We start from the raw sequence: 15,451 nt of genomic DNA, 5'->3' as shown, positions 1-15,451 counted from the left end.
GGTTATACAGGTGCTACCTGATGGGTACAGACACCTGGTTCTCTCTCCCAAGAGTTACCAGCCCCATTCCCTCGTCTGACAGCCTAGATTTACTGGTTTTGCTGGTTTGGGGTTTTTTTGCCCCAACACTCTACATAATTTATACATTTCTTAGGCCTCAGGATGATAGGAAGAATGAGGGACAGCAAATACATTATTCCCATCATTTCAAGTCATCATCTCATCTTAAAAAATAACACTTTTACTTTAGATATTTTAATACTGATTTTCTAATCTTGGGGGTGTATTAAGACGACCTAAAAATACTGACTTATCAGACCCCAAGAGTTTGTTAGAAGCAGATTAGGTTTCACAGTTGGGCAGTAACAGTCCCTTCTTTCATGAAATTAGCCTAAGCATTGTGATTTCCAGAGGGAAGCAAACCTTTCCTGTACTAAGGAATTCAGCAGGCAGAAACTAAATACAAAAAACAAAAGCTTTGACTCCCAAGAAATATCCTACTACTCCTACCACGAGCTCAACATAGCAGCAACAGCAGACAATCCAGCAGTTCAATACAAACCACACCAGTGCAGATTGACTGCTGTCACCAGCATCTCCTCTGGAAACCCAGCTGAAACATCAATGGCTTTACCACACAGAAAAGGAGGGGGAAATGATCTCAAACACAAATTCATTTCTCCCCAAGAACGGATAACAATTTTTTATATGCCATAGGAATTTAAAGCAAGGTTTTTATAAAGAATTCTTCTTGGAAGTAGTTTAGAATGGGAGCTCAGTATCTAGGTGAGCATCTTTATGTTAAGCAGGGACTAGAGATGCAGTTTAATACTTTTGGGGCCCTGGGTAGAGATAAGCACCGTTCCCTCCACACATTCAAAAAGGGGGTATAATGCAGTCAGCCAGTTTAGCTTAGTGGGGCACCAAGAACGAGCAACCAGAGCAGCTGCCCAAAACCAGGTCTCTGAAGAGCTCTCCATAATTACTGTGGGATTAAATAGTTTACTCACTGATCTGTATTTTTAAGTCATTGCTCATCAAAAAGCAATTTGGTTTAGGGCTCCTTGTTGGAATAACTACAATGCCAAGGCTATACTTGTTGCATTCTCAGAGGATCACAACTTTTCTCAATTCACAGAAGGGACAGTACCACACCCATTCTGGATACCCTACAGGAAGCACAGAAATGTTAGTAGGACCTCTGTAATTATCCTAGCAATACGTTTCCTACAGACATTGTGGATTTAGCATATAATTATCTCATAATTCGATGTAAAACAGAAACCAGAAACAAAGCACAATTAAAAGGATGGTGAGAAAAGAAAGCCATTCTAGACAAAGGTGATTGTTTAGAACATTTGGTCTTACCCCGAAACCAATTGCTCATCAGTTAGAGGACATTGGTCTCTGAAATGGGAACATGGCCATAAACACAAAACAAAAAACACAAGAAAATAAACGAGGCAAGTACACAAAATATTAAAAAAAGAGAATATTAAAAACTAGGATGAAATATTAAGGGTTAAACGCCTGTAAAGGAAATACAACTATTGAGAAGAGTCAAAAGTTAACAGTAGGTGAGTTCCTGGGATATACTGCAGGTTTAGATCGACAACACGGAGAAAACAGGCTAAGGTACTGTAGTCCTCTCACTAGCGCTGGCTGCTGTAATGTGTTCCCACAACACGTTGCATTTGTGGAGCTGTGTTTACATGGTACTTTTTAATTCATGCTTACCTTACAAGAAAATAGCAGAGGTTGCAGTCTGATTTAGAGCAGATCCTAAAACTTCGGTTTCTTTTTCAGACTATTACTAGTGTTTCCATGCAAGGAACATCCCATGCAGCCTCAAATGACCCCCAGCTCTTCATAATTGGTTCTGGTACTTCCATACCCCCAAGACTTAGAAAAAGAGGATGCCAAACACTTATTGTTGCCGGCACAGCCAGGGTTCTGTAAAGGGCCTTGCACACAGAGCCGCTGCTGCTCACCCCAGGGACCTAAACAATAGGTACAAGTCTGGCCAGACTCACAGCACAAGCATGAAGTCATTCTCTGTCTGTCTCTGCCCCAGGCAATAAGCAGAAACTTAGGAGGAGTAGGTTGAAAATGATTTTAAGGCAAAGAACCTGAACACCTTCTTTACAACAGGTGTACAGAGCAAGGCTCTGTTAACAGCTGTACTCACTTTTCTATCAGGGAAAGAAACACCTAGTTTCATTTTAACAGTCAACTGTTGGGGTTTTTTTCCAAATAATGGGGGGAAAAGAAGGACTTGTTTCCTGAAACAAATTTCCTAAATATACTGAAAAATTAATCTGATAAAAGGATTATACTGTCCCCTTTAGAGAGGGGAGAGAAAATTAAGACTTCCAACAATTATTTAATCCAAAAGACAGCAGATTTCTACTGGTCATGTTGAAAAGGGAACCTAAACCAATTCCAAATGACAAACTATACAAAGGGGGTGATCTTACAGGAAGGGTGTTTAAAGGGATGGATGGATGAATGGAAAAGCACGGGCCTACAGAAAGGAAGCCTTTCAGAACAAATACAAGGAAGAACACTGGAGTTCAGTGAAAGAGGGACAGAGGATACAGAAATGTTATCACAGGAGAACTACTGTTTGTTAGAAAGGGACATTCAAGTCCTTGTTTGTCAGTAACTTGACTTTTTTTCTTTTTATAACAGAAGTGTTTGGCCAATTAATGACATCAATGCCGTCAAATTTGCTAAACCTCCTTCAGTTAGTCAGTTATGCTACTAAAAAATGCAAAGACTGGTGTAACATATTTTACTATATGCATCTTCGTTAGAATTTTTGCTTGCTGACTTCACCTTCAGAAGAACTACAAAAAAAACATTTCAAACCAAGTTAACAAAGCATTATCTTATAGCTTCAAAAGAGTATTTGCCTCACATTTTTTCAGGGGAGGAAAAAAAAAAAAAAAAAGAGACTTGCAGGTATCTCCATAAGCTGTGAGGGGAATGTATTACTGCTAAAGCACTCAAGAACTGAAGGATGTTTTTGAAGAGGGCAAATGAAAGGCTGAGAAGAAGCCAACAAGAAGACACACTTGACATGCAGTTTGACAGTGACAGATTCTTCTGAATACCTTTTTGTTGCACGGCCACCATCAACACACCTCAATCACTTTTGCTGCTTGACTTGCTTTTAAACAGAAGAAAAATCTATATCCTGATGACCCAAACACACAGCTCCATTGAGCAGAAATGAATACAAGCAAATACACACCAGTAGCCTAGAGGTAGGATTATCACGAATGGGCTGCAATTGTCTATAAAACCCAAAAAAGCGTAACAACGACCAGGAAATTTGAGTCTAAAAGAAATCCAATTATGTGTACAAATATGCTCTATGGAAATGGAGAGTTAAGGCACCTAAACTGATCTAATTTTGTCCTTTCTGAGGGCATAAGGAAATACATACATCTCAAGTGCTCCAGGAAAGGTCAGCTCAAAAGTAATCAATCTTGGGTTCCAATAGCTGAGGAAAAAAAGTAATCCTTATCTAGGATACAACTGGTGCTAGATTGCTAGGAAATTAAAGACAGCCCTTCACTATAAAAAAGGATGGATCCAACCCTCATAAGAACTATTGCAGCAACAAGGTAAATCTGAAATAACCTTTGCAACTGAACATGAAAACATTTGAAAGACCCAACCCTTCAACATTATCAAACCTGGCATACACCATCAACTCAACCTAGCAGTCTGCCTGCTCCAAAGCCTCAATTTGTGCCACCAAAAACATCTACAGGTGCTACTGATATGCAGTGATTTAAGGGAATCTTTTTGCCAACTCTTCCTTGAAGAGGCCATCCAGAAATAATACAAAACCACTTCATAAGTTACTTGCATTGAGAACAACTCCAATCAGGAAGTCACCACCACCAGAAAACAGGCTGGGCTTTATGCTGATAAAATCTCTCCGTGGACTACTGAACCGAGTGTTGCAGGAAGGGAACTGCTGCACCACTGCACTGCAGAGGAACGAACTTACAGGGACAGAGCTGCCACTGGGGGAATGGCTCTCATAAAACCAGTCACTCTGTTTCTGGTCTCTCCAGCCCGATCTTCAATGGGTACACACAAAACACATTCCAAACAGGAGCCTGGGAGCAAAAATTCATAACATTGGTGAAGAAAACAAACCCATAGGCTCAATGACAATACTGGTTTTACTGCACATGATAAACTCCTTCCTTTCCTAGTTTACAAAGCATATGCATCTCACTCTCTCCAAGACATCTGCAGCTTTCTGCCTCCATTCTCCCTTTAGAATCTCTTCTGCACCACAGGCACCAACCTCTGTTAATCTCAAAATGGTCTGATACAAATCACAAGTCTGAGCAGCCTGTTGTACGTAGTTTTGAAGATCCCTTTTTGTTTTGTGCTGGAAGAAGGGCCTGTGTACCTAAAACTTGCGTGTTTTCCACCTGTATCAGTAAGTCCAGTGAAAGATATTAACTCTACCAACAAACTTCCTCTTGCCTAATATAAATGAACAGTACTTAGTGTATAAAGAGCATCAGTGATTCTTCTACTAGCCGCTATTACTGAAGAGAAGGATACGTTTAGCTGCTACATCAGTGGTATGGGATGCAGCAGACTTATAACACTGGTTACACTGGTATTGGGGAAAAAGCTTTTCAATAAACAAACTTGAAACAAACGCAATTTTGAAAGAGACTATGAATTTCTGAATGCCGATGCCTAGCCACGTAAGCAGCACAAGCAGCATGCTGCACCTTGATACCTGACCATCACTGCAGAGGCAGACTTCAATCTTAATATTCTTTCATTCAGTGCTTCAGAACTGTGATACTTTGCACTTAGTGAGCTCAGTTGAAAGATCATAAATTCTTTTAAACACTAAAAGCTTAATAACAAGTAACTGACCAGGAGATTAGGCACTAACTTTCAAGCCCAGAGTTCTGGACACCACTACAATGAAATAACCTAAATCTTTGTTTAATGTAGGTTACAGGCCAGCACATTCAATCTACTTAAAACCAGTTTCAGGAAAATACTAGCACTTTTCTCATCTGACCATAATTTGAAATTATAAAAGCTTTTCCTACATCACTGTAGTAGCCACGTTCTGCATCACACTAATTCAGCACCTCAGGCAACATCCAGCGAATGCAGCTCCGTATTTAGTGCTTTGTCCAACCTGCTGAAATGACAGAGGCAACAAGAATCAGTATCAGGCAGAAGCTGGTACCATTCCAACACTGTCTTAATCTATCTAGGGAAATACTAGAGCCAGGGTTTTGAACAGCAACCAACAAAATCCCTGAGATAACCAGCAAACGTGTGCACTGAGCCTTCCTAACATGCATACTAGCTGCCGTCCACAGCACAGTCTGAAATGCCATTCACCGATTCCCAAACTGACAAAACCACAGCTCGCTTGCGCTGGAGTTGTGCCCTGTACCGTACTGTGCTCACTGGAGATGCCACTGAATGCTGCATTTGAAGGTTTCAGAGATACCAAAAGAGGCAAGAGATACAATGACCTCAAGCAAAATGTTTTCCTAAGATCCCAGTCCTAGAAAAACATATGAATTTGGTTTAGCTGAAAGTAAAATCACCCATGACAGTACATCATTCTCAGTCACAAAGTTAAGAACAAGCTTACATTTTGCAAGGTTAGGATCTAAATTTCTTTTCTTGGGGCAAGTGACGAGTACTTCTTTTTTAGTTTTATATGAGAGAGGAGCAGCAACTACCCTGTTTTATTAACACTGGAGATTAAAATACATGTCACAAAAAAGATCTGCAACTGAACTATAGGCCAACAGACAAAACCCCTTTTTCTTTCCCAGATGTGTCTCATATCTGTAGTGATAAATTTAGAACCATGCAGCAGATTTCTTTGACAAAAACTAATTAGAGAGTCCATTCATACGTACATGCATGCTGAACAACACACTGTGTATTTTCAGTGTGTTCGTTACCCACTGACTGATTTCCTGTAATTGAAAAAACTATCTTTAAGTCACAGTATCCTTTTGAGCTACTATTTCACTCCACAGACACAAGGGCAGCTATATCTGGAGAAACAAAATTAGTTATTCATTAGTGCACAGCAATTCCATATGACAATTACACGAGCTAGGGAAGAACTTGAGGCAACTGAATAATATATCCAGTTAGAGGTAGGCAGGTAAAGAAAAGTGGACTTTTGCCAAAGTATTAATACTCCTAGGTTTGAAAGAGTAATACTGCCTTTCTAACGAGCACAAAATACCTGACCTATATCTTGCCCAGAAAACAGATTCAGCAGCATTCCCTCATAAGAAATTCCTCATTACTAAGCACTAATTTGCTCATAACTTGGCACTAAAGCATTTCTTGGCAGGTTGTCTTCTATACAGTCCGAGAGAATTTGCCTTCTGAACTAGCAGGCAAGACACCAAAGGGCCATCTCTCCTCTGTTTCAAACTCTTAGGCAAGGAGAAATGTTTTCCCCTACCTGGAGTCCCCATCTTGATCTTCCGTGGTGTCACCAGAGCTATTTACAGCATATCGACTCCTTGGTTTATCTGAAACAAAGAATAAAGACAGCTTTTTCAAGGAACAATCTCCTTAAAGTGTTCATTGAACTAAGTGCATTGAGACAATACATATCTGTGCCCTTTTAAAAATTATCTGTAAGGGAGATCTAAAATAAAAATATTAAAAGCAGAAAGCCCTTTCCTTTTTAGGTAGAAGTACCAGATCTTGTTTTTTTTCTATTCTCACTCAAAAATTCATTAAAAAAAAATAGGAGAAAGAGGTTTTCATCCTCAGAGGATAAAGTTAAGAAAGCAAAACATTCACAGAAACAACTTTTCTCTCAGGTGCCAGGTTACAGTTTGTACTTCAAGACAGAGGGGAAAATAAAATTGTGACCAATGTATTTCCCTCATTATCACTCAGGTTACAGAACAATAATAATGCTCCAGAAGCCCCCCCTGCAGCCACAATCCTTTACCAACAAAGTGCAGGACGGGGGCAGGTTTGGCTGGCTGCTTCCCTCCAGCCAAACCTGCCCCCCCATTTTCAGATTTTACCTATAAAGCAGGGTTTGAAAACAATTCTCTCTTGTTAAGAAGTGACTCACAACTTAATCAGGGATGTTAAACCTCTCATGACATACAGCAGTTAGCAAGTCACCCAAGTCAAACAGGCTTATAGGCTGCAGCACCTTCAGGCCGCACACCACGACACTTGCCCGCCAGCGAGGCCAGGTGGGACGCTGGCCTGGACCGCAGCACCACGGCACAGCCATCCTGCCCACGGCCCCAGCAGACTCCCTGGCTGCAGGCAGGCCTGAGTCCGGGCCCAGACACTGCCCTGGACCAGGGATGTCAGGGGAAGAGACAACCAGCACCGGCTCCACAGAGGCCAGCTGGCACCTGAACAGCCTCATGTTCCTATTTTCCAGGAGAAATGAAACCTCCTCCACCCCATTATTCAACACAAGGGACTAAAGTCTCTTAGTTCTACATATAATCAGTTAAAGCTCACTTAGCATCTTCTGAACCCCCTCTCCCAGACTGATACCTTCGCTTCTCACACCCCCTCCTCCTTTCCCTACAGCTCTTAAAACCCACACCGCTTCAGCTGATCCAGGAGCAGCAACAAGGCACCTGGTTAATAATAACACCTGGCAATAACGTGCTTCGATTAACGCGGGGTGTGAGGTGTGTGCGTGTGAGGAGTGCGAGGGCAGCCGGAGGTACGAGGTGTGTGAGGGGTGCCAGGCCCCAATGAAGGTTATCAGGCACTGGGGGGGTGTGTGTGCAGGCCACCATGGGGCGTGTGAGGGGGCTGTGGGGGATACCAGGCCCCCCGCGGGCGGCGGCAGGGCCCCGGCGGAGGCTCCCACGGGGCAGCCGCAGTCCCCAGGCCGGGCCGGACCCCCGGCGTCGCGCACTTACTGGCCTGTGCGGCGGGGTGCTCGGCGCCGCGCTGGAAGGGGAAGCGGAAGAGCAGCTTGTTGCCGCGGCTGCCCGAGCTCACCAGGATAACGCTGATGGGGCTGGTGCTCTCGCCCATGCCGGCACGGCACGGCACGGCACGGCACGGCCCGGCCCGCAGGAAGGACCCCGCCGCTGCCAGTTTCCGCTTCCGCCCGGGCCCGGCCGCGGCTCCCGGCTGCCGGTGGGGCGGAGCAGCTGCTGGTGCTGGGGCCGCGGTCGGTGCGGGGCTGGCGGCTTGAGGGCTCCCGGCCGCGGGCAGAGCGCAACCGGCCCCCCGCGCCTCGCTACCCGGTACAGCCCGGCGCCCCCAGCTCAGCCCAGCGCCCCCAGCTCAGCCCAGCGCCTCACAGCCCCGGTACAGCCCGGTTCCCCCAGCTCAGCCCAGCCATCTGACTTCAGCAGAGGACTCAGAGTTTGGCCCAGCACTCCCCTCAATCAGCCCCATCTCCCAGTTCAGACCAGTGCTTCCCATTCCCATGGACACCACTCCCCATTCCACACACCCCCAGTTAACTCCAGTGCTTCACGTGCCCACAGCCAGCACCTTCCAGTTCATCCCCACAACCGGCCGGTGCACGGTGGCCCCCCAGCCGCAGCACGAGCCCTGGAGCCCCTGGGCTGCCGGAGGCCTGGGCTGCCCGTTGCCATTTCTTTCCGTTGGCCTCTTTGGGTCGTTTCTAGCCTTTCAGCCAGTTCAGTCGTTAACATCTCGAGAACTTTACTAAAAGCTAGTGGCAAAGGGCAGCGAGGGCTCGTCCCTCTGGCACGGGTTAGCCATTCCAGGGTGCCCGCAGGAGGAAGGCTGTGGGCGTCCGACCTCTCGGCTCCCTGTGCTCCTGGAAAGGCACGCTTGACCTTGCTTCTCACATTCATTGCAAGATCTCAGGGCGCTTTACAGCACTGATACAACTTGCTTTGTGGTTCCTGTGAACTTACTCCTGCCTCTAGATTGGTAAGAGTAACAGCTGGCAGCTGTCTTGGTGCATTCGACTTATTTTGTGTTTAACTGAGATCAGAAAATTATCAGCAATTATGTTAGAGGACGTCCTGGGTTTTGCATGAAAATTCTTCTGCATTTGATTGCAATATTTAGATATTTGAGCGCTCCGAGATATCCCCACTCTGGATGTTGCTCTGCGGGGACGTCGGGCAGAGGTGGGTGGCTGCAGCGGGAGATGAGCACACGCAGCGCGGGTGTAATCTGCAGGGCCATCCTCCGCAAGGCCCGCGATAACAATTGAAGCAAGAGAAGGTGTCGCTGAGGGGGGAGAGTTGTCTGAGGGTGATTAAAGAGCAGTTGTATTATCACAGCAGAGCATTCCTTGTGTGCCAGTGCTGGGCAGCGACGTTAAAATTTCCCAGTGTGTCTGCTTCAAAGCGTAATTTTACTTTCTGAAATAATAAATTACAGACACATTGGTCATTTCCAACTTCTCGTAGTTTAATTAAAGCAACGTGTTGCAAGCCGGTAGGAAATTAAAGAATAAAGCCAGGACTTAGATTTGACTTTTAAGATTTCCAAAACTTAATATGCCCCAAATTTTTCAGTGTTAGAGCAGACATACGTGCCACTTAATCTGTGGGAATTCCCTTTGAGGGGCAGGCAGTGCCCAGGCCTGTGGGGAAAGCTATCCCTGATCTCACACAGCTGTGACCATTCAATCAGCTGCTGGATTTAACGAGCAAATAGGCCTGTTGCTCACTTCTGCTTTTTAAAATGAGAAACTCTGGCAGCCTGCTTTTGGAACAGGATTAAGAAAAATCTGCGTTAGTACTAAAACTCACCTTTGGTGACATTTCACAGGTTCGTGACAAATATCCGTCCTCTGCACAAGGGCGGACGTTCTGCTGTGGGTTTCTGAATGGTAACTATGAGAAGCAGCAGCAAGAGAGGAAGGCAGGTCTGGTGGGGTTTCACCAGGGCAAGCAGTGAGCTCCTTCTGGCAATCCACTGTCATCTTTTGGCTGCTCTGGCTTTTGTGCCAGAAACAGAAACCCCCAGAAAATTAATTCAAATTCCATAAAGATTTAAGCGATGATGAACCCTCCTGTGCGAGCATCATTCTGATCATTGTGCCTACACAGACCTTAATCCTATAGTCATGGAGGATCAATGTTCAGGTTAAACAGTGGGCAGCAAAATCGGAAAGAGTCCTGACGGTCTCTGCCTTATCCCTGGGTATATCCGGGTCACAGTCCGTTCCCTCATGTGCTGGTTCAGTGACCTCTGGTTAAAAGCACCCTCAGTGAGGAGAGCTGGGAGCACAGCCATGCAGCAGACAATGTAAGAGGTAGCACTTTGGGGAGGAGACAAAAACATATAAATGTATATTTAACAACAGCAACTTTATTTTCAAAGCAATTTTTCTATGGGAAAACTGCAAGTTTTTTTAAATGCTTGCAGCAAGGGATGATGAATAGTTTCCCTTGATATCTCCATCCATTTAAGCTGTGCCCTTTTCCTGTGCCCTGGCTGAAGGACCTCTGCCCATGCCATCAGAGGAGCTTTTAATGGACACTGCCCTGCATTGCATCTGTGTAGCAAGAGAGAGTTAGCTCCGGATTTTCAGCGGACAGGTATGGCATTTATCAAAGGGAGGATATACAAAGAGCAGTCTGATAATATTCCTTGGGGTAAAGCGATTGTCCTCACAGGGTCTCAGGTGAGACCCCTCTTGTATCCTCTCTTAAAGTGCGGTACAGTGAGAAGCGAAGTACACAGGCACCCAGCCAGTGGGCAGGAGGTACTGAACACAATCTTAAATTCAATCTGAGATAAGGTGTTGGCCTCCACAGAGGGGATCACCGATACAAGATCACTGAACCCAGCCAGGCTTGCAGAGCAAGAAGCATAAAGAGCCCAAGGTTTCTCCTCCTTCATCTGACAGATCACATGCAGAGAGACTTCAGAGCCCAGCACAAAGCACAAGGCGTGGGTCAGAGCCCTGCTGCGAGTGCCGCTGCAGCCACCAGACACTGGGACACCAGAGGATACAGCAGCATCTGTCTGACCCCATCCCTACAGCTTCTCTAGCACCACTGCTTCATTCCCACCTGACCCCGGGATGCAGCGGCAGAGCCACAGCCCCAGGACTGTGGGATCTATTTGTAGCGAACGTATCCACTCCTGCGGGCTGTAGAGTCTACCCAGGGAGGAGAGACCGACCCCCACGTGAAGGCACTGAAGCAGCACGGCACAGCCACGCCGTGCCTCCCACGAGAGGCTCCAAGTTTGATGCATGCTCCCGTGTGACATTTATGGGGGCTGCGTGGTGTGGTTGCACCAGCATCGCTACTTTGGTACAGATGACCATAAGCTGGACATACTCCAATGCACGTGTGACCCAAGTGTCATTAGATCCCTAGAAGGGCTTTCCTCTTAGCAGGACGACCATGTCCGGGGAACATCCTCTGTAGCACTCAGTAGCATTGCTGTGAAATGCAGACACATCTTGCAAGGAACTTGGCGTATACATATCAACCTTCTCAGCGCAAGCGTGCAAGGCTATTTGGGCAGAGAACACTATCTGACCTCTCTGAGGTACCAGCCAGCTTTCCATGCACGGCTGCCAGTGCTCAGTGGTTGCTGTGGTTTATCAGGGTGGCGAGAGATTTACCTCTGCTTCACGTGCCAACGGGATATTCATTCCCTGAGGTTCAGCAGCGACCATCTCCAGTAGGGTATTTCTTTGACACTTTGCCCACTTATCTGTGATTACAGACCTGTGCTGGTCTTCTCTTCGCTTGTTTGGTCCTTCACTCATCAAGTGTGCCCATCTGTCATGGGACCAGGCTTTCCTGCGCACGTCCAGCATGTAGCACAGCACACGCCAGCACTGGTTGTGGTGCTGAGCGCTATTTAACAGTGCAAGGGATAATTAACAGTAAGAATCACGCACCTAAAAATCATGTAGTATGAGGTATTTAGTGATTAAAAAAAAAAGCCTGACCGGGCTTTCTCATGCACATGTGCTTTTTTCTAGGACCATACTCAATTTCATAAGCTCTCTCTCCCTGTATCCATAGGAATCATTGCTGTTCTAAGCAATGTCATTTGTGGAGTGCATCCCTAATTCTTCGCAAGAGGCTGGCAAAGTGAAGTCCTGGCAGTGCTGAAGCAAATGGCAAAATCTCCACCGATTCTCACAGAATCAGGGTCCCACTCCCCCTCTGAACTCTACCGCACATCTCCCAGCCTGTCCCTAGCACTACCTAGGAATAATTTAATATGAAATATTGGGCCACGTGGCAGCCGCAGATACTGGAAGTGTATGGAATGCTGCAGAAAGGCCCAGAGTCTTGTGTTCACATCTATGAAGCAAGGGAGAAAATGCAGATTTTTCTCCAAGCTCCTTACTATGCTTGAAGTCCCTATGCTCCTCAGCTTAAAGATGTGTCCTAACACTCCGTCGCTGGAATTTTCCAGCATTATCTCTCTGTTCACGTATCAATATGTGTCCAGACAATTTCTTTTGGCCACACGGCCATTACGTTAAGAAGTAAGAAACTGATAACGCCAGCAAGCAAGGAGGCCAGTGCACTGACCCTTGCCGAAATAGGCATTGTTTCACGGGGAGATAAGGGTCTCCCACCTCCATGGGAGGGCCACTGGAGTGACCAATGAGCGTGGACAGGCACCAAGGTCCGTTCTCCTCTTCCTCTTTATAAGCAGGGCCGCCAGGGTGATGAGTCCAAACCTGCTCTGAGCGTTCACTGCAAGGAGCCTGAGCCTGCACCCTCCTGCACGATGACGCTGACTCAAGCTGAGAAGGCCGCCGTGATCGCCATCTGGGCAAAGGTGGCTACCCAAGCCGATGCCATTGGGGCAGAATCACTGGAGAGGTGAGTCAAGTCACGCAGAACCCCTCCGAAGAGGGTGTCTCCTCGGGCTTTGCTGGTTTTGCGTAAAACTTGCATGAGTGGGAGCACACTGGGACTGGTGAGAGCTGATGGATGACCTCTATGTTGTTTGGTATGTAATTTTCTGTGCTACCGAATGTTAATAGATGGCTTCAAAACCTTACAGCAAAACAATTTTCTAAGCAATTCTAATGGTTTATTTCCCACTATAGTGATTCAGAAGAATTCATAGCCAGGAACCCCAAGTGAGGAATTCGAATTCATTCATACTGTGTCCTGAAATAGGGTCTTCACTGTTAGGAAATGAACTCGAAGTGGTTTATTGTACAAGTGATGTGATGTCTTTTGCAATTTCTAGGCATTAAGAGAATAGCTGTCCACTAAATTCACTGGATACTCCCGTTTCGTTGTTCCAGTTGATAAGTAACAAACCATTAGGAAACAGCACAAATGGACATCCCGCATGAAGTATAGCACAGCAATCCAAAGTTCATACAAATTAAGCAAGCTAGCACAAAAGGGATAATAGTCTGGAAATTGTTCAGAAATTATGATGTTATTCAAAGTTATTTAAATGTTATTTATAGCTCATCTAAAGTTTTGTGAAAGTCCTTCCAGGGCTCTGAGTACCACTCATATTGATTCTGGTTCATTCAGCTCATATTACTTTGAAGATCCTGCAAACTGGCTTATAATGTAATACAGGAAAGGTAGTGACAATTTGGGGCTATTATCTATTTTAAAAAACCCAAAAAACATGCCAAAAAATACATTCAGTTTGAAATTATTTTTAACATTTCATTCTTCTTTAGTATGTACAGATTAGCCCGCTGTCTAATCTGCACATACTGCAGAAGAGGTTTAGGAGCAGAAAGACCTTCTTGATGCAAGCTTCAAGCTCCCAAAGCTCTGTTACAACTGCTAAAGCAGCGCGTTCTGCAGCTGGCAGGTTTACGCTGCACTGCCTCTGAGGTTTTACCATCTCTTGCATGTCATTTCCACTGCTGAATCTCATTCTCATGTTCTCCTCCAGGCTTTTCTGCAGCTACCCGCAGACAAAAACCTACTTCCCTCATTTTGATCTCAGCCAAGGCTCGGCTCAGCTTCGTGGTCATGGCTCCAAGGTCATGAATGCCATTGGGGAGGCTGTGAAGCACATTGATGACATTAGAGGCGCTTTGGCCAAACTCAGTGAGCTGCATGCTTACATCCTCAGAGTGGACCCAGTGAACTTCAAGGTGAGCGAACACAGAAATTTTCAGGGATGAAAACTGCTGTCGAGGGATTAGAGATCGCAGATCATTTTGACTAATGGCAGGTTGATCCCTGATTGCCCTGCAGAGCCTTGGCAACTCATGTTGCTGCGTGTTCCCCACCTGATTTTTAACCTGAGATTTTTAACCCCCAGGGGGGCTCCTGTGGTGTTAGACACTCTGTTAGACAGAGACTCTGCTGCCTTTGTTGCAATTTATGAATCTCCCTCACACGTCAGGTTATATCACCTGTCTTGAACAAAGTCTTAGTAAACCCTAAAAATTTCCACTTTGTTGCGATTCCCTTTGAGGAGGAAGGAAGGGACATTTGGAAAGAGGGAGTGGTATCAAGCGATGCCTTTTTCCCTACACCAAAGGCAACTCTGCTTCTTCACACACAGATAGCTTTGGGTGGCAGCGCTCCCTGGTTGGGACACGTAGTTGTCATCCCAGAGCACGCTGGGACTAAGGTCCGTGGCAGACCCCTTGACCGACACCTGTTACTGATTATGATGGATTTCATCCCATTTTCCCTTACAGCTGCTTTCCCACTGTATCCTGTGCTCTGTGGCTGCCCGCTATCCCAGTGACTTCACCCCAGAAGTTCACGCTGCGTGGGACAAGTTCCTGTCCAGTGTTTCCTCTGTCCTGACTGAGAAGTACAGATAAACGGCCACCACAAAGGGTGAGGGATGCACATCCGTGGTGCGCCACAGCTGCCAGGCTCTGGGGTATTCACCTCTTCCTATGCAGTCCTCTCAAATCCCCTATGCAGGGGCTTGGTCATCTGCAAAACCCAATAAATAATTCAAACATGAGCTATAGTCTCTGTGCTTTCATCTCCATGTGGTCCACCTATACACCTTACTGTTCAGGCAGGGGGGTTCTGAAATGTCTACACAATATGGAGGGGAAAATACTAAGCTTTGTAAATTAAGTGGGAATAACATAACACAATATTCAGGGGGAATAACATAACAATGAGCAGAAGCCCAGAACAGGCTAGAGCCCTGTGACTGCCACTGCTCACCAAAGGTATAACCACCAAAGCCTATTTCCAGGCTGACCAGGAAACAATCTTGTACCCTGCTAGGATATTGAATGGACCCAGGCTTTCTGTTTGGCCTATCCAAAACCCATCATGGCCTGTTGTGAACAAAACCTGCGTTGCCATACGTCGTGATGTGCCCAGAGCAATGCTGGGCATTGTCTTCCCATGCTCCTCTCCATGGGGTATGGGCAAGGTATCTGATGTGCTTCATGACCACCTTGGGCTATCACACCTGCTAGACAGTTTTGGTAAAGGGACCATCCCCTCAGCTTGACATCTCTTATTTTTATACG

At 45.9% G+C, this 15,451-nt stretch overlaps 2 protein-coding genes across 11 annotated transcripts in view; one reads left to right on the top strand and one right to left on the bottom strand.

Moving 5' to 3' along the window:
• Nucleotides 1–8,161, bottom strand: part of NPRL3 (NPR3 like, GATOR1 complex subunit) — a 44,583-nt gene extending 36,422 nt beyond the window's left edge. For 2 of the 9 annotated variants that reach the window (XM_075767787.1, XM_075767790.1), the window contains exons 1-2: nt 8,035–8,143; nt 6,503–6,572 (exon numbers count right to left, since the gene is read on the bottom strand). Coding sequence is in view for 4 of the 9 variants with exons in the window: in XM_075767782.1 (XP_075623897.1) it covers nt 1,369–1,407; nt 6,503–6,572; nt 7,953–8,070 (227 nt within the window). In the remaining 5 variants the exon portion in view is untranslated. Of the gene's footprint in view, nt 1–1,010; nt 1,170–1,368; nt 1,408–6,502; nt 6,573–7,952 lie in introns of all 9 variants that reach the window. The other 7 variants (XM_075767782.1, XM_075767788.1, XM_075767789.1 and 4 more) reach the window with 7 other exon arrangements.
• Nucleotides 7,636–14,915, top strand: LOC104631362 (hemoglobin subunit pi). Of its 2 annotated transcripts, XM_075767802.1 has the most exons (3): nt 7,636–7,750; nt 12,667–12,836; nt 13,888–14,915. In XM_075767802.1, the coding sequence occupies exons 2-3, from the start codon at nt 12,742–12,744 to the stop codon at nt 14,120–14,122; spliced, it is 330 nt and encodes a 109-aa protein (XP_075623917.1). In that variant the 5' UTR covers nt 7,636–7,750; nt 12,667–12,741; the 3' UTR covers nt 14,123–14,915. The 2 variants fall into 2 exon arrangements, with proteins under 2 accessions (XP_075623917.1, XP_075623915.1); XM_075767800.1 differs by lacking the exon at nt 7,636–7,750 and having other exon boundaries at nt 12,163–12,836.
• Nucleotides 14,916–15,451: the final 536 nt, after the last annotated feature.

The sequence above is a fragment of the Balearica regulorum genome, chromosome 15, assembly GCF_011004875.1.
Source record: "Balearica regulorum gibbericeps isolate bBalReg1 chromosome 15, bBalReg1.pri, whole genome shotgun sequence".
NCBI lineage: Eukaryota > Metazoa > Chordata > Aves > Gruiformes > Gruidae > Balearica > Balearica regulorum.
This window is presented reverse-complemented; position numbering and strand designations above follow the sequence as displayed.